We start from the raw sequence: 20649 nt of genomic DNA, 5'->3' as shown, positions 1-20649 counted from the left end.
AACTCTAAAAATTGAAATGAGACAAAGACAAAATCAATGTGGTAATAAGCAAACTTTTTCAATTACCACCTTTGATTCATATGGGATAATTCCAAAGTACCCCTGTCAGACTGAGATCTGAATCATGAATTAAACATGGGTGACACACTAAAATTATTAAACTGCTAAACAAAATTTGGGGGGTTACCTATTTAATGAAAGTCAGTATATAGATCAACATGCATAAAATTCATTAATGGAGAATCACGCAAAAGCAAAATAAAATTTAAATCAGGATGCTGGGAAGAGGCTTGCTAGCTCTGATTTTTGGAGGTATTTTTGGAACATTACATGTGAATTTATGACATGGGGTAAACTACATTTTGGCAAAGAGTAGAACTGACTACAAAGGAATTTTTTTACTTAAAAAGGTTTTCCACCTCCCCCTCTGGTTCACTTCCAATCAGCCTGATAAGGTATACAGCCCTTTATAGCCTTTCCTGGTTTTGCATATACTCATTCCCAGAGTTGTCAACCTTGGTTTGCACTAGAAGGTAACACTTGTTGAAATTACATGACAGAAACAGGCTGTAAAGGTGGACAAGGGGAAGCGTGTCCCTCTTGTCTTGATAAATCAGTGCCACACACAGAACCCATGTTTTCTGAAGCATTATCTTCATTATAAAGACGTTTGATTCCATCATAGAAATCATCCACTTCCATTTCCTCTACTTTGCGCTTAGCAGAGGTATGCTTGCACCCACCACTGGCAGCTGGGACATGATGGTAGAAGGCTGCAGTACCTCTGACTGGCACTTCTGGCTTGCTGTTGTCCTTGGAGAAATCTGGGCCTGACACAGAGGAGGGATGTAATCTGAATGCTCCTTTGTCACAGGTCACCAGGGTGTGCTTGAGGGGACGGTAGACATAAACGGAATTTAGAGGCAGAGAAGACTGCAGCGTAGAAAGGTGATGTGCCACAAGCTCCCGACAGTGGATCAACCGGGAGCTGTCCATCTGGGCCAAGACAAAAAAACAAAAAACACAGTGTTGATCGATCATTAATGAACATATGCTGCTCTGGCATCTTTGCTGGGCCATGTTTCCTTCCTGTGCCCTCTGTCCCTTTGGCTCTCTTCTCCCTGCATCTCTTACCTCAAATTTGACTCCTCACCCTCCTATCATTTTAAATTATGCCCAAATCTGTATTTCTAATATAAAGCTCTTTTGCAATTGAATTCTATACTTGCAAGTGTATGCTGGACATTTAGTCAGAGCAAAAACATTTCTCTTTTGTTTACTGCAATATAACCAATGTCTTCCTCTTGGCTGTTTCTAATTTTTTTCTGTGAAGATCAAAGTAAAAGAATTTAAGGAAGAAGCCAGAGGCAAGCATAAAGAAAAATCAGTGATGAGAAGATTACCCAACTAAGAATTTAACCCAGTTTTAGTGTTGTTTAAAAATAATAAATTAGAACTTAAAGCAGGTCTTTTTTTAAAAAATTTTTACTTTTAGAAAATAGGACTTAACATTATTAACAATGCTAGAAAGTAGAAAGTTGGGAATTTTGCCAATTCCTACTCACCCTTAAGGACAATTCAGGTATCAATCTTTTTGAATTACACTTTACTTCCCCAACCCCGTGAAGACCTCAATTTCCAGTCATTTGTTTGTATATTGATCTGACATCATACTTACTATATTGAATTAGAATAATCTATTTAACCACTTAGCCTTTTCAGTAGAGACTGAGATTCCAAGTTATAAGCATTGCATCATATCCATTTTTGAATCCCTAAGTTTCTAGCACAAGGACTGCACAAGAAAGGCCTTCAAAATCTTACCTGTAATAGTCTCTGCCCTTTTCCTATAATTACAGTGTTTTCAAACTAATTATTTTTACAGCACTATGTATTTCTTCCTAGTCAGATTTCTTTAGCAGCACCCCAATGCCTATGAGAAATAAGCTAAATCCCTTAGTTTGGTATTAATAAAGCTGTCTATAATCTGTCCCAACCTGTTTTTCCAGCCTTATTTCCAAGCATACCCCCAAATTTATGTTCTACTTTCTTGCCAAATAAACCTGGTCTATTTGTGCACAAATTTTCCCCTTGCTCATCTTTTTTCTACCTCATGAACTGTACTACCCATCCTCTTTAAACTGGCTGAAAATCATTACCTCCATGAAGCTTCTCTTAGACATTTAACAACGAGGGATTACGTTTTTCCACTTTTGTGCATTTTATACATATTTTGGATCTTTTTTTTAACAATCTCATTCATCCATATATAACCAGAATGCCTGTTTACAATACTTAGGTAAAATAAAACATTCTATAAGAATATATTTTGTCAAGAAATTAATTTTCTCTCTAAATATAGCATGTCAACCAGAAGAGAATCAATGGAAAGAAGCACGAAAGGCTTGTATTCATCATCACAGAATATAAATGTAAAATTTCCTGAAATGGTCAGAAATAATATGTGGAAGTGGCAGATTTTCTTATCTACCATTTTGTTCATTGATCTATCCCCTCTACTTTGAAAGGTACTTGAAAACCCACCATGAATAAGACATTTTTTTTGTTTTAAAGAAATAAAATCATATAATATCTAAGATAATAGTTCCCTATCAAGATTACTATTGGAGATTAGGTCTTATGTAAAACCTAGGGATGTAGAACAAGCTGACTCATGTTACAAGCTGGAACAAAACCACACAGAGGATGGGCTTCTACCATAATTTCAAGCAGCCTAATAAAAGAGAAGTAACAGGCCGGGGCATTGTGGTACATGTTTGCAATCCCAGTACTCAAGAGGCCAAGACAGGAGGATCCTCAGTTCATGGCCAGCCTCAACTTCTTATTGAGGCCCTCCTCAACTTAGTGAGACACTGTTTCAAAAATAAATAAAAAACAGGACTGGAGGTGTAACTAGGAGGTAGAATGCCCCTGAAATCAATTCTTAGTACTACCAAAATTAGAAAAAAAATAGTAAATTAAAAAAAATTTAAAGTAACAAATGAAATTGGGCAATGAAAAGACTACAGTGTAGAAATTATTTCTAAAATGTCCCCAGTTTAATGAGCTACTCTTTAGCAACTAAATGACACTTTGCATCCTAAAAAAGTAAAAGTACCACAAATACTCTAATACCTTGACTAATGGGCATAGTAAGTTCCATGGTAGAATCCTGAAAAATAACATATATATTTAAAGGAAAGACTTTTTGTCATAATCTTTGTGTAGAAAATAAAAATATGGAATTATATTTAGGAAGTAAAGACTAGACGAGACATAGCTAGAAAGGACATTATAAATTATTTTGATCCTTACTGAGATCCAGTGTTTAAAAAAAAAAAAAAAAAGCAAGTACTTATACTGGAATTACTATAATTCTTGATGCCAGCAAAGTCCCTTACTGGATCTCTGTTAAAAATTTTTAAATGAGCACTTTTTGGTCACACTAAAGATTGAACTGAGGGGTATTCTGCCTCTGAGCTATACTTCCATCCTTATTTTATTTTTATTTTGAAATAGGGTCTAAGTTGCAGAAAGCCTTGCTAATTTGCTGAGGCTGGCTGCAAATCTATGAGCCTCCTGTCTCAGCCTCCCAAATACTATGATTAAAAGGCATGTGCTACCACACCCAGCTTAAATGAACACTTTTAATTACAGGGCATCTAGATAACCACTGCTGCTGGTAATTTTTATAATTATTTCTACAAATTTGAACATGGTGACCATTTCTAAGTACCCTTTTCTAGAAAAGTAAACACTAATTTAGTTCGCAAGGGGGGTGTGTTAAGTAGCACTAAAACATACATTCAAATACATTACTGATGAGAAGGGAGAGCAGAATAGCATGGCCTAAGTCATAGATCCAGATGGATCCAGGTGGGCAGTAAGAACTGAAAATACCTGCTGAAACAAGGTAACCTTAGATATCTTCAAGAAGAACCAGGAGAATCTGGTTGGGAAGAGTCTGCTTTTTAACTCTCCACTTTAGTTTAAACCAGAATATATACTTCTGATTACTACTTGGCTAGATAGTCTTCCTAATGGAAGACTACCTCACTAATCTAGGTAGGGTTAGCACCCTGAAAATTATCAAAGCAAACCACACCAGTCAGAAGAGGAAGACATGAGCACAGAGACTCAAGTAGGCCAAGGGTAGAAGCGGTAAGAAAAAGGTTTAGCCATCCTCAAGTGGAGACCAACAAATAGCACACAAGAGTTGGCAAAGACAGGCAGGGAGGGGGAAAGGCTAGAAGGAACAACAGGATGTTGGCCCTTCAAACCAGAGCAGTCACCATACTTTGTCCCAAGTCAAGAGGGCACATAGGCAGTTTGTCATTGCACAAATGTCTGCAAGCAGACCTCTCTCAAACCAAGACACTGGAAATCATGTCAGAAGTAATACTGGCAGGGAGCTGGGGATGTAGCTCAGTAGCAGAGCACTTGCCTTGAATGTGCAAGGTCCTGTGTTTGATATCCAGCAGCATCCCCCCGCCACAAAAAAAGGTAATACTAGTATGATCTCACCAGTCTGAAGCAAGAATCTCCTATAATAGACCTGGTATTCCAACCTGAATACATGAACTTAACAAAGACAGAAGTGAGTCCAGAAGAACCAGAAGTGCTTAGGGCCACAAGAGCTGGTCATCAGCCCAAGTTGGTTTTAGAGAAAAACTACTACTAGACTAAGACCCCAAATTCCTATCAAATTTTGTGAGCCTATTTATTTTCATTATCTTCCCCATTACAACTTGAATACTACATGTAACAGAGTCCTCAACAACAGTTTTCCTAATGTGTAGATCATAGACTTCTCAATAGATACTTATGAAATATTATACTATATAATATATATGTGCGCGCGTGTGTGCGCGCACGCGCACGCGCACACACACACACTTATATATACGAAAATGGAAGAGTGATTTTTAGACTCTGTCCAAAGAGCTTATAAAAAGGAAAAAGCCCCGTGAGTGGGACTCTGAACCCCAATATGTCTCTGCCCTGGACACATTACAAAGGATAGCTATACTTTTCTTCTCTGGATTCTGGGATTGTGTGTGTACAACTTTTATTAGGGGTTGGGGAGGAGGGCCGAGAAAAGTGTTTGACTTCTAAGGTTCTGAAAATTCCTAGAGTAGAATCTTTAAGGTTTGTGTGGCATTGAAAAAAAACACTGGTTCTAAGATGGCTGTGGTGGTGCACACTTGTAACCCCAGTACTTGAGAGGCTGAGACAGGAGGATGACAGGTTTGAAGCCAGCTCAACAATTCAGCAAGGCCCTACCATAACTTAGTGAGACCTTATTTCCAAATAACAAATTGGCTGAGGGTAAAATATCTCTGGGTTCAATTCCAGGTACCACCAAAAATTAATAATAATAATGATAATAATGATAATAATAATAATAATAATAATAATAATAAAAATAAAATCAATAAAAACTTGGTTCTTTTTAGCTTTCTTCATTACCAAGTAGGTTCTTTCCATGTCTCTAAGAAAGCCCTAAGTTCCCCCAAACTGAAGCTTTAAAATAAAGGAGTTGAATGAAATGATTTCTATGAAGATTCTGTCAAATATCAAGTTTATAAACTCTTTTAGTTGAGGGAAAGATAAGTTTCAGGAAACACTTTCTTCTTCTTCTTCTTCTTCTTTTTTTTTTTTGATGGTACTAGGGATGGAACCCAGGGGCCTTCTACCTCCAGGCTACACTCCCACACATATTTTTTTTGTATTTTATTTGGAAACAGGGTCTCTTAAGCCAGCTAAGGCTGGCTTTGAACCTGGGTGATCCTCCTATCTCAGCCTCCCAGGCGCAGGGATTACAAGTGTGTGCCACCACGCCCGGCAGGAAACACTTTCTTCTAGCCCCCCAAAACAGAACAAAATAATCAGTAGAATTCTCCAATGTTCATTAATAGAGAACAAACTCTTGAAGGTAAAGAATACAACTTTGTTAACATTAATATTTATGCCTCAATATCTGTCCTTTCTTTGTAACATTAACATCTCATGCAACAATCCCCCCACCCCCTTGTACTAACTTGGGAATAGACAGCCCAACTCCAGGAGTATTCAGATTTGTTCCAATTTTTAAAAAATGTCTTAAGGTGGGTGTGACAGCATTCATCTATAATCCTAGTATTTAGAAGGCTGAGATAGGAGGATCAAGGGTTTGAGGACAGCCTTAGCAACTTAATGGAACCCTGTTTCAACAAACAAAAACGATTAGGGGTATAGTTCAAAGATAAGACTATCAATTGGTTCAATCTCCAGTATTAGACACAAAAATAATAATTATAGTAAGTGACACTGGAGGTTTTCTATTCATGCTTGTTCTCACCCACTTCACAGTATAATGTGGAAGATTAACATTCAACTTTATTTTCCAATACTTTAAATAGGCTAAGTAAATTTTCTGTGCCATGCTATCCATTTATGTGGTAGTTTCTAAAAATCCTCACTAAATACCTCCTAGGATTTTTATTACAAAATTTAACTCAATGGAAAGAGATACTAAATTATTTTAAGATTTGTTATTTATTAAGAGAAGGTATCTCCCTTGTAAAAGACACACACTGCACAGGTAGAAGTCTGGCTAACATACTGTTTTGATCATCCTTTATATGTAGACTCAGGTCTTCTCTGCTCAGAAATTAGAGCATGAAATTCTCAAAAGCCAAGGGGTAGTACTAATAAGATACTTCTGAACTTTAAAAGCTTACATCTATACTTTCAATTTTAACTATCCTACCAGAATGAACTTTTTCTTTTACTGTATTCTTTTGCTGTAAGATAAAATAGTAATAATTCCAGTTCTTTGCTACAATTAGTTCTTTTATTAAGAGAAGGTATCTCCCTTATAAAATACATATACTGCACAGGTAGTCTGGCTAACATATTGTTCTGATCATTCTTTATATGTAGACTCAGGTCTTCTCTGCTCAGAAATTAGAGGATGAAATTCAATAATGTCAATTTCATAATGTCAAAAGACATTATGAAATGTCTTTTGAGTTTGTTTTTATTTTCTGGTGGTACTGGGGATAGAATCCAGGGGCCTTCTACCTCTGGGTTATACCTCTAGACCTATTTTTTTTTTTTTTTTTTTTTTTTTTTTTTTGTGGTACTGGGGATGGAACCCAGGGGCCTTTTACCTCTGGGCCATACTCTCGGATTTATTTTATATTTTATTTGGAAACAGAGTCTCACTAAGTTGCTGAGAGTATCACTAAGTAGCTGAGGCTGACTTTGAATCTGTATGATCCTCTTGTCTCATTCTCCCAAGTACTGGGATAACAAGTGCACTACCATGCCTGGTTCTTACACCTATTTTATTTACTTGGAAACAGGGTTTTGCTAAGATGCTGAGGCTGGCTTCAAAACCTGCGACCTTCCTAGCTCATCCTCCCAAATATTGGGATTACAAATGTGGACCTCCATGCCCGGCTCGAATGTTTTTGTTTTGTTTTTTTTTCAGTACTGGGGATGGAACCCAGGGACATTCTACTTCCAAGCTACACCCCCAGCCCTATTTTTTATTTTTTTTTTATTTTTTATTTTTTGGTGGTACTGAGGGTGGAACCCAGGGGCTTTCTACCTCCGGGATATATTCCCAGACCTATTTTATACTTTATTTGGAAAAAGGGTCTAAGTTGCTGAGAGCCTCATTAAGTAGCTGAGGCTGGCTTTGAACCTGTGCGATCTTCCTGTCTCAGTCTCCCAAGCACTGTGATTACAAGTGTGTGCCACCACACCCAGCTTTTATTCTTTATTTTGTTTTTGCTTTGTTGGTACTGGGGTTCCTGGAAGCCCTTCTACCTCCGGACTACACTCCCAGACCTATTTTTTACATTTTTATTTGGAAACAGGGTCTCCTAAGCCAGCGCGCGTAGCTGGGTTCGAACCTGCGCGATTCTCCTGTCTCTGCCTCCCAAGTGCGAGGATTACAAGCGTGCACCACCACGCCCGGCCCTTATTCTTTATTTTGAAACAAGGTCTCACTGAGTTTCAAAGGGCTTCACTGAGTAGCTGAGGCTTTCCTCAAACCGCAATCCTCCTGTCTCAGCCTCCCGAATTTGAGATTACAAGCTTGTGCCACCACACCTGGCTTCGAATGTTTTTAACCTCAGAATGAATGTTTTTAAGCTCAGAATTTAACAGTCTTCTTAAAAGAGAGAAGGAAAAAAAAAATCAGAGGACCTATTGATAAGAGAATAAACAGAGCCATGTAAAGGGATAATAGGTTCCTGAGTCTTTTATGAATATAGCTGGCAGAAAAATATGGTTTGCGGCACATGTAAACTTGGTAAATTCTATTTGGTAACATGAATAAAACCAATAAGGCTTCTGTCCCAGTAGTTAATATAAAGCACTACTAGTAACTTTACATTTGAATGAGAGTTTCCATCACCTCCAAGCCTTTACATTTTACTCAGGTGCCTGATAATTTATCAACCATTAACATTTTATATTGTAGATATGAGTGACAAACTAATCTTAGTGAATAAAAAACTTCTTAGGGTTCTGGGGGATATCTTCATAGAGAGGTACTACATGAAACCTATGGATAACAGCAAAAAGTGACTTTATGCAAAACTAAAGGAGAAAATGTTGAGAATCTTAGGTGTTTGAAATTATTAAAGGTAGCCGGGTGTGGTGGCGTACGCTTGTAATCCCCGTGCTTGGGAGGCGGAGACTGAAGGATCGCGCAGATTCGAAGCCAGCCGCGCTGGCTTAAGAGACCCTATTTCCAAAAAAGTATAAAATATGTCTGGGAGTGTAGCCCGGAGGAAGGAGGGCTTCCAGGAACCCCAGTACCACCAAAAATTTAAAAAAAAATTATTAAAGGTAAGTAGTCAAGGAAAAGGGTTGAAAAGAATCAAGAACATTACCTCAATTTTGTAAGAGAAAGAAGACATTTAGCCCACAAGTCTAAAGTATCAAAAATATAACACTTTACTCTTGCATTCTTAAGAATGATTTGTTATTACATTATCAGACATGTCTCTTAGTGTTATAGCTATGTGGGAACCATATGTATTTCCAGCAAGAGAAAAACTTAAAATGAGAAATGTCTAATTAGGCTGATACCTACCTGTGCTTTCTGAAGCAGTTCAATTGTAAGAGGAAGCCAATCAGGAATGAGTTTCTCCATTTCCAAACTAACCATGGCCAAAGCAAGCATGGATCCTTTGAATTGCAGAAGTTGGTTGCAGGCCATACAGTGAAGTAACTGCTTGGTAAGGACCGCCAAATGTTGAGAGGGGCTCAATTTGGGCAAACTGAAAAGTAACTGTGGCCTAGTTGACACTGCAATGGCATGGAACTGAAAAATCACAAGAACATTATTTTAATTTTAATTACATGTCTTAGAAATTATGTATAGAAATTGATGTTAACTTCAGGGACTATACAATTTCTAAGTTCACAACTTCATTTTTGGTGATTTGCCATGTATCTCAATTCCTAATTTTTCCTTGGCTAATTTTAATATTCTTTTCCTAAAAATTAGTACAAAATAAGTAGAGCAATCTCTGAGGCTATTGAAATAGAGCTACATATTCAATTAAGAAACTAAAAGACTTCAGGGTATACTTACGATATGAAGAAAATCCAAAGGTGTGGCTGTGTGAAGATCCCAATTCAACTTATCCAAAATAATCCTCTCCATTCTCAAAATTTCAGATGAGGAACATCCACAGAAACTGTCTCTTGCCAATACTTTCAGCACTGGAATTTTCTATCCCAAGCAAAGAAACAGGAACAGGAATGACAAGAAAAAAATATTTTTATCTTTTATTTTGGCAAACAAAAAGCTAGTTAATAAATGTAGAAAATTTTTCAAAAAGAAACATTAACTAATCTTAGAAGGATTTATTACCTCATCTTCTTCAACAGTCTTGGCAGCCAGGAAAAAACAGCTGATTGCAATACAACTCAAATATTTTGGGTGGGCCTAAAATTTTGAAAAGAGGAAAGAGCAATTTTAGTGATTTTCAATCTAACTTTTTATAACCTTTCTAAATGGCAGATGAGACAAAGCACACACACAAGTGTAATTCTATAGAATTTAGTTAATTCTATTCTCACTCATTCTAGTTCAGAGCTAACTTTTAACATTATTACCATGTGTGACACTCTAAAAAAAATTCCATTGCCAGAAATTCCACCAGTTAAACTCAATTTCTATCTAGCAAAGAAAAGCTTTATTTTAGAAGTCTTTAAAAATGTTCCCCAAATTTAAAAGTATATTTATGTGTGTGTGTGTGTGTGTGTGTGTGTGTGTGTGTGTATGTGTATGTATATATGTCTATACACACACATATAAAAAGCTGGCTTTATTCTATCTAACAAAGTATCACTAATATAGCATAGTAGGTGTTACAGAAATTAAAGAGAAAGAAGAAAATATAAAGACTAGTATATTTCAAATACTTTTATAAATTGTATGATCCTAGCAGATAAGTAGAAACTTTCTAATTATTAAATGTTCACATATACCCACAAACTTATATTCAAGCTTCAAAATAAGAATGAAATAGCCCTAAATGCACACAAGATCAATTAGTGGTTAAAAAAAGTATCTTTCTTAAATTTGACACAAGATTACTTGAATTTGTTTTCCTGGCTATAAGGAGGTAGGCCCACTTTTCAACAGTTTTGGCAGCCAGGAAAAACAGTTGATTGCAGTACAACACATTGGTGTCTAAGCCAATGCAGTGCCAGAAGACAGTTTTCAGTAATTAAAACAATTTAGTCCCATTAAATTCAAGGACACAGAGGTAAAGTTAGATTACATACATACAAATAGTAAAACCTGTTTTGACATTCATTTTACACTTAATAAACATGCCAATGACCACTGTTCTCAGTGTAAATGGCATATAATAATCTTCCAGTCTTCTGTTCACAAGAGAAATAAATGGTTCAACATTACAGATATTTAAAAATAATTACTAATTGAAGATTTAGTTAAAAAGGCCCTTCTGAAAATATTATAGCTCCTATTGTGTTTTCATTTTATAGGTGAGCAGTCTCAGAGGCTAAGGGATACGACACAGAAAATCTAGATAGTCAGACAGTGTTGCTACAGCAGTTTCCCAGGCTCCTTTATTTCTCCATGCATGTAATGTATAAACTCCATCTCTGAGGTAACTTGAGTTCATTAAGGAAAAAAAAAAGAATCTAACAGTTAACAGTTGTAGGCATTACTACCTCTAAATCAAGGGTACCAAAAAAAATTTAATATAAAGAGAAACCCAACAGTAAATTTTTTTTTGAACAGTAGTTCTCAAATCTGGTTATATATTAAAATCATCTGTGCAGTGTTTTTCTTTTTAATAGAAACAACTAGATATTACCTATTAAGAGATTTGGAGTCATTAGGTTTGGAATAGTGCTCAGGTTCCTTTGTTTCTTGCGGTGAAACCCAGGGCAGGTCTTGTGCCTGTTATATAAGCACTCTACCACTGAGCCTCATTTCCAGCTATTTTCCTTATTTTGAAACAGGGACCTGCTAAGTTGATAAGACTGGCCTCCAACCTGTGATCTTCTTGTCTCAGCCTTCCAAGCACTAGGATTACTAGTGTCCCAGTTACCCCTCTTATTTTTAAGACCTTCAGAGTGATATCTCTCTCTCTCTCTCTCTCTCTCTCTCTCTCTCTCTCTCTCTCTCTCTCTCTGTGTGTGTGTGTGTGTGTGTGTGTGTGTGTGTGTGTGTTAGTGTTACTGGGGGTGGAACCCAGAGGCTTTCTACCTCCGGGCTATACTCCCAGACCCATTTTATATTTTATTTGGAAACAGGGTCTCACTAAGATGTCGAGAGCCTCACTAAGTAGCTGAGGCTGGCTTCGAACCTGCACGATCCTCCTGTCTCAGCCTCCCAAGTGCGGGGATTACAAGCGTGCGCCACCACGTCTGGCAAGAGTGATTTCTTTTGCTAGGATCGAGGCTCTCCTGCACTGTTGCTAACTTTTTATGGTTTAAGTGTCTTTATTTAAGGTACATTTAGATCATTTCAATATAAATTAGCCATCTATAAGTTATTTGATGTTTATTAACATGACAAGCCCCAACAAATAATATGAAAAAGTGAGATTTATAGATAGCAAAATTCTCATTTCCAGAATTTCGCCAAATGTGTTAAAAGTATTTAATATGGGTCCTTTAAGTTTCTTAAGAGCATAAATTTTGGTGGTGGGGGTGTTACTTGGGATCAAACGGGGGCGTTCTACCTCTAAGCTACATTTCTAGTCATATTTACTGTTTGAAACATGGTCTCACTAAATTGCTGAGGCTGTCTGAACCTACGATCCTCCTGTATAAGCCTCCCAAGTACTGGAATTACAGGTATGCGCCACCATGCCCAGCAAAGAGTAGATATTTAAAACATAAAAAGGTAATTTAAGCTGGGTGTGGTGGTGCACACTTGTAATCCCAGCATTTGGGAGCCTGAGACAGGAGGATCGTGGTTTGCCGATAGCTTCAGCTATTACTTTAGTGAGGCCCTTTGTAACTCAGTGAGACCCTGTTTCAAAATAAAGAATAAAAAATAGGGCTGGGGGGTGTAGCTCGGAGATAGAATGCCCCTGGGTTCCATCCCCAGTACTGAAAAAAAAAAAAGTAATTTAATGACTATGCAAATTCTTACACTCCATATTCTTTGGTTTTCACTTTTTATGCCTAGTAACAAAACATTTAATTCAATTCCTCCAGTTTACATAGTTCTAGGCACATAAATCAACTGCTTTACTCTTTTATATGTTACCGTCAACTAAATGCTGAGTTTCTGCTTTAAATCTATTGAGGGCCTATTATGACATAACACAGTCATAGATATATTAGAAAAAACCCTATAATACATGTATATGCTGCCATTCAACAAAAATGTACCAAAGTTGTTTTATGACATCTTTGCATCCCAAAGTATGTCCATGGAAAATATTTACATATTGTCCAGAAAACCATACAATATGATATTCAATAAAAAGTGAGAGAAAAATGTGCAAAAGCTTATACTCTTCTAGTCTCATTCATTGTCCAGTACAGTACAGTGTGTCAGAAGACAACTAAACATCTGTCAATGCTATATGGTTTATACGAAAATCAAGAAGTCAAAATTTCATAAGCTTAAGTTATGAGTACTTGTAGCTAAAAGGAAACTACAGAATACAATTAGAAACAAAACCTTAAAGATATTATGAAGTACATGATAATACATTCTTCAGAAAAGTTCCAATTCTCTATAGCATATTAACAGCCTCAGATTTAATATATCAACACCAAAGGAGAGGTTATATGTAAAAATATTTACCTTTACAGTAGCTAAAAACCTGTCCAAAAGACTGCTGGCAAGAGCAAAAGTTTCTGGGTAAAGGTTAAATTGGTACTTGAGTTTGGCCAGCCACTGAATTACTTCATCTCTTTGGGATGGAGAAACATTCTAGAAGAAAATAATTTTAAAATAAACAATAAAGTTAGCTGTCATGAAGAATACAGTTAGAATTCTCTCTTATAAAAGGATAGCAAATACTACAAAAAATGCATTTATATGTTAACAAATATCTTTAAGGTTATTAAAAATCAAATGAGATAAATAAAAATAAAACTTTATGTGCTAGTTTATCACACTGAATACCAATTTCCAATATTCTTTTAAATATTAAAATCTTCACTCGATCACCTCAGCAAGTATCTTCTTTAATTAAATTGAGATGTTCACAGAATATAACATTTTAAAATCTAGGTAAATTATCTACTGGTAGCAATTTTGTAATTAAATTTTCCTAACCGTTGAGAATAAGAAAATATAGTGTATTTCTTTTTAAGGCGGCAAATATCCATCAACTTATTTTGGGAAATATAATAAATGAACTATAATAACAGAATATCTATTAAAAATAAATAAAAATCCAAAGTAAATGAAAAACATCAAGGACAAAAAAATTCTAATTTAACTGTAATTCTACAGATAACATGATGAAAAAACATTGAAGGGCAAACTAACCCAAACTCAGAATTCTTGGAAAGACTGCCATAAGCACAAAACAATGTTTTTATATCCCTACATATTAATAACTGCTGAGTAGCAGCTTAATTTTTACAAGGAACGCAATTTAAATCAATAGTAACTTAGAAGCCAGTTGTGTTAATGCACACTTATAATCTCAGTAACTTGGTAGGCTGAGAAAAGAGGATCGCAATTTTGAGGGAGCCTCAGCAACTTAGCAAGGTCCTATACAATTTAGTAAGACCTTGTTTCCAAATTTAAAAATACAGGGCTGGGGGTATAGCTTGGAGGTAAAATGCCCCAGAGTTCAAACCCTGGTACAGAAAAAAAAAAGTGATTTAAATAAATATCTTTACTTACTCTTGAGCTTGAGTTTGCATTACCATTAAACAATTAGTAATAATCCTTGTGAGTACTACTTCTGCCAGATCAAAAACAGCAAAGTGCAGAAATGACTATATTTTTGTGATTATTGGAAAAGACTATTTTCATTGAGGGTTCCAGACAAGTAAAGATAATGCAGACATAGCAGTTCTTATCACCATTAACTATTTTTGATGAAAAACTATTTAAAAATATATTACTTATCTTGTTTCTTTCCTGATCACTGTCAACTTTCTGAAATTTCTTTACCACACACAAAGATGCATTAATAGCTATTATGGCAATAATGACTGTATTATCTTGACAGTATCTTTCACACAGGAATTTTAGCTGGAGTTTATTTTCTTTTGCTTGGCTTTCTCTGGTGTTATGAGGACATATGACTTGCTGCTCATTATAATCTGCCAATGCACCTGCAAATTTCTGTTCTCATTCCTTCTCCTTTACTCCCTCCCTTCCTGTCACTTTACTTTTCAGCCTTGGCATGACAAAGTAAAATATTCTTTTCTATTAGACAAACCAACTAATCATACTTGCCTGGTTTTTTACATGTAGTTCTAAACTCAATTAAACTGATAGTTTTTTTTTTGTGGTACTGGGGTTCCAGGAAACCCTTCTACCTCCGGGCTACACTCCCAGACACCTATTTTTTATATTTTTATTTGGAAACAGAGGTCTCTTAAGCCAGCAAGGCTGGCTTCGAACCTACGTGATCCTCCTGTCTCTACCACCCAAGAGCAGGGATTACAAGCATGCGCCACCACGCCTGGCAAACTGATAGTTTTAAAGGTTGATTACCATATATAAACCTTCTGGTTACCTTTGAAACAACTCTATAAAAATGAAAAAGAAACAAGAAAATAAAACAAAAGATTATTTATAATTTTTTTTTCTTTTGTGGCACAGGGATTGAGCCCATGAGCATTCTACCCCTGAACTATACCTCCCACTCCTACTTTGTTTTGAAAGAAGGTCTTATTAGGTTGACATAAGTGTCACTACTTGCTGAGACCAGCTACAATTTCTTATATTAACATATCACTACTGAGCTGATAAAAAACAAAAAATTCCTGTTTATACTTTTTTCTCGGTACTGGAGATTGAACCCAGGGGCATTCTACCCATTAGCTATACACCCAGCCCATTTTTTTAATTCTTTATTTTGAAACAGGGTCTCACTAAGTTTTGCAGGGCCTCACTAAGTAGCTGAGGCTGGCCACAAATCTGTGATCCTCCTGTCTCAGCCTCCCAAGTACTGGGATTACAAATGTGTGCCACCATGCCTGGCCCCCGTTTCACTTTAAAACTTAAATCTTACAGTGAGGTAGATCATAAAAAATGTTCAAAACGTATATAGTACGCACTAGTTAGGGCACAGGATTCCAGGAGCCCAGTGGAAGAGAATTTGGCTCAGTGTGGGAAAGCTTCTTAGAATAGACAGCACCTAATCTATATCTTAAAAGTTAAAAAATGAAGCAAGTTGTAAGAGCACATGCCTGTAATTCCAGTACTTGGGAGGCTGAGACAGGAGGATTGTAGGTTTGAGGACCTCTTCAGCAACTTAGAAAGACCCAAAGCAACTTAGTAAGACGCTCAGCAACTTAGCAAGACTCTGGTTCAAAACAGAAACTAAAAAGGATTTGGTCTGCAAATAAAATGCACCCAGGTTCTATCCCAGTACATTAAAAAAAAAAAAAAAAAAAACTCTTCTCAAAAAGTGAGGGGTCATTTGTACTGAAAGAAAAAGAATCACAGAATTTAAACCTATAAACTTTACTGTGAAGGACAGAAATAATGACATCACCCTATAGGCAACAAATTACAATTAAGCACTTCAGACTTGCAAATGAAATCAAGGTGCGTATGAGACCGACAAATTATTCCTGTAAGAATTAGTAATTCTAGAATCAAAAAGGAGAGGACTACAAGGTAGTTCATGAGATTAAAACTGGGTTCTTGCTACAAGGAATAGCAGGGGAATTTAACTGCAGTCAAAGTAATGAATTTCGTAAGTTCGACTATACCTCTCAAAAAGTTTGAGAAGGCAGCTAAATATCACTGTTGAAGCAGCAGGGCATGGTAGTAGTGCAGGCCTGTAATCCCAGTACTTGGGAGGTTGAGACAGAAAGATCAAAGGTTAGCAGCCAGCCTGAGCAATTCAGAAAGGCCCTCTGTGGCTTAGTGAGACTCTTTTTCAAAATAAAAAGTAAAACAGGGCTTGGGGAAGAACACTCCTGGAATTCAATCCCAAGTACCACATGCAAACAAAACAAAACAAAAAAACACTGTTAAAAGCTAAAAATTCTCTAGGAGGCGAGAAGCAGCAGATACAGCCTTACAGCTAGGACCTGGGTCAAGTATCTGTTAGCATGGCCCTTTGTTCTATAATATCTCATGTATTTCCAAAGAGACCTGAGATGTTTAATCTAAGATGCAGTTCTGTTCCTAATGGCCCCTGCAAAGTGAAAGCAGTAAAAAAAAACTTCTAGATAAGAAATTGTTAGGCATTTAGGAGAAAGAAAAGTAATGTTTAAAAAAGCTAGCCAAACAAATCAAACAACAATGACAAAATAAATTCATAAAAGGAAAAGTAACTGGGGAGGCTTTTAGTGTATATTTAATAAGAAAAAATATTTCTGAAAAAGACATTAATGTCATTATTTTGCATCTGACATTAAATAAATATAAAATTTTAAGAAGTATAAAGATGACATAATAGAAAGGAACAATTGTATGGAAATTTCCATACAAAAGTTACATTAAGTGATATATCTTACATAAAGCAGAGAATGAAAAAAAACATTCAAACACTAGTTTTTTCCTTTCCTATCTCTAAACTACATGATTCTCTAAATTATGGGGGAAAATAAATTTATAGGATGTTATCTTTGCATAATTCTTTTAAATTTGATAATCATGAAAAAATATCATCACTATCCAAAACTAACAGCAACAAAATCCCACAAAAGATAGTTTAAAAAGACCCACTCTTACTAAAGTAATACTAAGATCACTTTTTCAAATCAATTCAAACATGTTCCAACCAGTAATATTATCAGAGTATCTTTATAAAAACTAAGTTTCATGCCCAATTATTTTCTGATTTCATCAAGGGATGTTTTATCTATCATACAGGGTTAAGAGGATTCAGTAAATTTGTTGCACAACTAATCCCAAAGATAATTTATAATGGATTTATATGGTAAAACACAGACTACTTCATTTCATATACATATATATGTACATAAAATTTCACATGCTGCTAGTATCTCTTCATTAAAACATAAATCCTGCCCAGCTTTGAACTCTAAAAGGTTCACCATCACTTAGAAGATTAAGTACAGTCCCTCGGGCATGGCATACAAACAAATCCCTCTATGACCTACCTCTCCAGCCCCATTTATCTTCCATTATTTTCTGCCTTAAACTCCATAGTAAAAGTAGCACTTGTATTTACCATTGTTCCTTGCCCCTGCTATTTTACATCACTGCTCCTTTGCACATATTGTTTTTTAGGTGGAATACAGTCCCTTCTCTATTTCACTTATTTTAAATCTTTCTAAAGCTATTTCAAGTGATCATTCTCTACCAGACACTTTTCCTGATAACTCAAGAGCTAAGTAACGTTCAATTTTTTTCCCCAGGTGATTGAACGCAGGGGCATTCTACCTCCAAGCTATACTCCCAGCCCTATTTTTTTATTCTTTATTTTGAAACCAAGGTCTCACTAAGTTTCAGAGGGCCTAAGTAGCTGAGGCTTTCTGGGAACCATGATGCTGGTGTCTCAGCCTCCCAAGTACTGGAATTACAAGTGCGGGCCACCATGCCCTGGCTGTCCTATATTTTCGTAGCATCTAATCACACCTGTTATGTCTAACATTATGAGACAGGAGGATCTAGGTTTGTGGCCAGCCTCAACTACTTAGTGAGGCCCTCTGCAACTTAGTGACACCATTTCAAAAATAAACAAAAAATCGACCTGGGGGTGTAGCTCAGAGATGGAATATCCCTGGGTTCAATCCTTAGCACAAAAAAAAAAAAGAAAAAAAAAAGAAAAAAACTTGACCAGGTGTGGTGCCACATACCTATAATCCCAGTACTTGGGAGATTAAGATAGGAACAGCACAGGTTTATGACCAGTTTAAGGGACTTAGTAAGACTGTTTTCAAATAAACAAAATAAAATAGGGCTAGGGTTATAGCTCAAAGGTAGAATGCTCCTGGGTTCAACCTCCATACTCTCACCCAAAATATATATTTATATATTTTAAATGACTACTTTTAACTATGACCAAGTAGGGAGCAGAAAACCTATATACTCTGAGTAACTAGAAAAGTTGCTATAGCTTGTCTTTAGAAGTACTAGAACTGCTAGTGTTACCAGTATCAAATCAAGAGAAATTGCCTAGATCCTGGCTGGCCAGATTTGGCAACCTACCAGCTTAAACAAAGACAAATGATAAAAATAGAAAAAATAAATTTTATGTAATTTACACAACTCAATTACCCCCAATACACACACATACAAGTAAGTACAAGTACCAAGAATATAGCAGGGTATGTGGATGAATTATAAAAGTATAAAGAACTGATAACCACAATTTAACAAATGTTTAATCTGTTAAACTGTGAATTATTAGTTAGCAAAATTTACACAACTCTATCTAGAAATAAAGGCTTATTATAGTTTATGAGTAAAGTGAATGGACACATCTTAAAGTAGTAACTGAGATAAAAAACAAAAACAATGAACTCTTGTTTCAAAAAAATACCATGAGGTTTCTGAAATAAAAATATGGCAGGTCTTTAAATGTACATATTTCTCTAGTGTAGCTGTCAAGAAACTATTATATATGTATTAGTACACATACTTCTCATAAAACTAATCTCTCTGAAGAGAAATCTTTACCTGATTTGTAGGCATTTTCGGCATATTCACCTTCCACATCTGGGCTTCCCTAGAGATTGCCTTTTCCAGTAGGAAAGACAATCTCTGGTTTTCCAAAGATCCTGGAAACTTCATGATATCCTTTGGATCTGCCTGCCACCCAGCTTGATGTAGCTACCTATAAAATCAAATATAAATAATGCTCATTACTTAATTATAGAATAAGTACAGTGTACATATAATGTTGATACTTAAGTAATTCATAAAACAAAATAAAAATGTTATGAGGCAGTATAGATTTTACAGCTCTTAAAACAGTCTTTCAACCTGAAATTCAGGTACAAAGGGAATAAAAATATGGCCATATGAATGAAAGAACCTTCAGACTCCAACCAAAATGTTATTACTGTGTAAAACTGGCAAATAATCTTAAGCCACTTTTTATTCTAGAAATTCCTAGAAATAGTTGTCTCAAACATTTTTTGTTTAAAAAGTTATATTAATTACATTAAATCCTACTCGCCCCTGCTTCTTCAGTATGAAATCATCTTAAATTGTTCTTCCAAGCCAGTGTGGGATATCAATAGTATGAGAAAGTTAAAATATGATCTGAAATAACAGAAATAACTAAGAGCCGAAAGGAATTAAGATCCAGAGAATAAAGAAGAGTAAGGCCTACCTATAGCAGAAATATGCTGTTTTTCATATAATTATTTGACTTTTTCAATTGTGTACCTGTATTATGTGCTTTAAATTCATGCAATTTAGGAGTTTTTAAATGTCCAGAATTTCTGATAAAATTTGAAAACAAAAACCAAACCTCTTCTTTAATTTCCACATTCTAACACAAATACGACTATTATCCTCTTTTGTATTCCTTGATTTACCTGCTCTACCTCTTTGCTACTCAACCTATTAAAGACTACCTCTAGTCAACTGGAGTATGGTTCTTTTTGATTCTTTAAACTTCTGAGCTTTTGTAAGTTTTCATAATGAGTATGAAGTATTTTCATACTAAAAAGAAAAAATGAGAGGAAAAGGACTACAAATCCCTAAAATACCCATTTTGAAGGTATCGTCTTCCAAACAGTCCTGATTTTCTAATTAGATGTGGTTTCTTCCTCCTCTGAAAGCAGCTTTCCACTATCCCTCCAAAAACACTGTAAGTTCTTTTGAGGCCACCATCAAACAAAATCTTTTATATTATGGTATATAAGTTGTGCTCACAGCACAATACTTCAATTAAACAAGGACTCAAGAAACAGTTCCAGTTTTAACCACTGGGGACAAAAACAAAAACATAAAACCAAAACCAAGATAAACAAATCTTTATCTGAATTTCTCTTACAGGTCAATCCTTCAGATGTCTG

The 20649-nt window shown here is 35.8% G+C and overlaps 1 protein-coding gene across 6 annotated transcripts; it reads right to left on the bottom strand.

The window, feature by feature from the left end:
* Positions 1–512: 512 nt before the first annotated feature.
* CCNI (cyclin I) lies at positions 513–19414 on the bottom strand (the record flags this gene model as incomplete). Of its 6 annotated transcripts, none has more annotated exons than XM_080697359.1 (6): positions 513–996; positions 9095–9325; positions 9599–9739; positions 9881–9955; positions 13313–13441; positions 19301–19414. In XM_080697359.1, 6 exons carry the CDS (start codon positions 19412–19414, stop codon positions 550–552), a joined length of 1137 nt encoding a protein of 378 aa, XP_080553485.1. The 6 variants fall into 6 exon arrangements, with proteins under 6 accessions (XP_080553485.1, XP_080553487.1, XP_080553486.1 ...); XM_080697361.1 differs by having other exon boundaries at positions 9722–9739; XM_080697360.1 differs by lacking the exon at positions 13313–13441.
* Between the last annotated feature and the right edge of the window lie 1235 nt (positions 19415–20649).

Source organism: Muscardinus avellanarius, assembly GCF_963383645.1.
Source record: "Muscardinus avellanarius genome assembly, chromosome: 6".
Lineage (NCBI taxonomy): Eukaryota > Metazoa > Chordata > Mammalia > Rodentia > Gliridae > Muscardinus > Muscardinus avellanarius.
The sequence above is the reverse complement of the archived record's forward strand: the minus strand, read 5'-3'. Positions and strand labels throughout refer to the sequence as shown.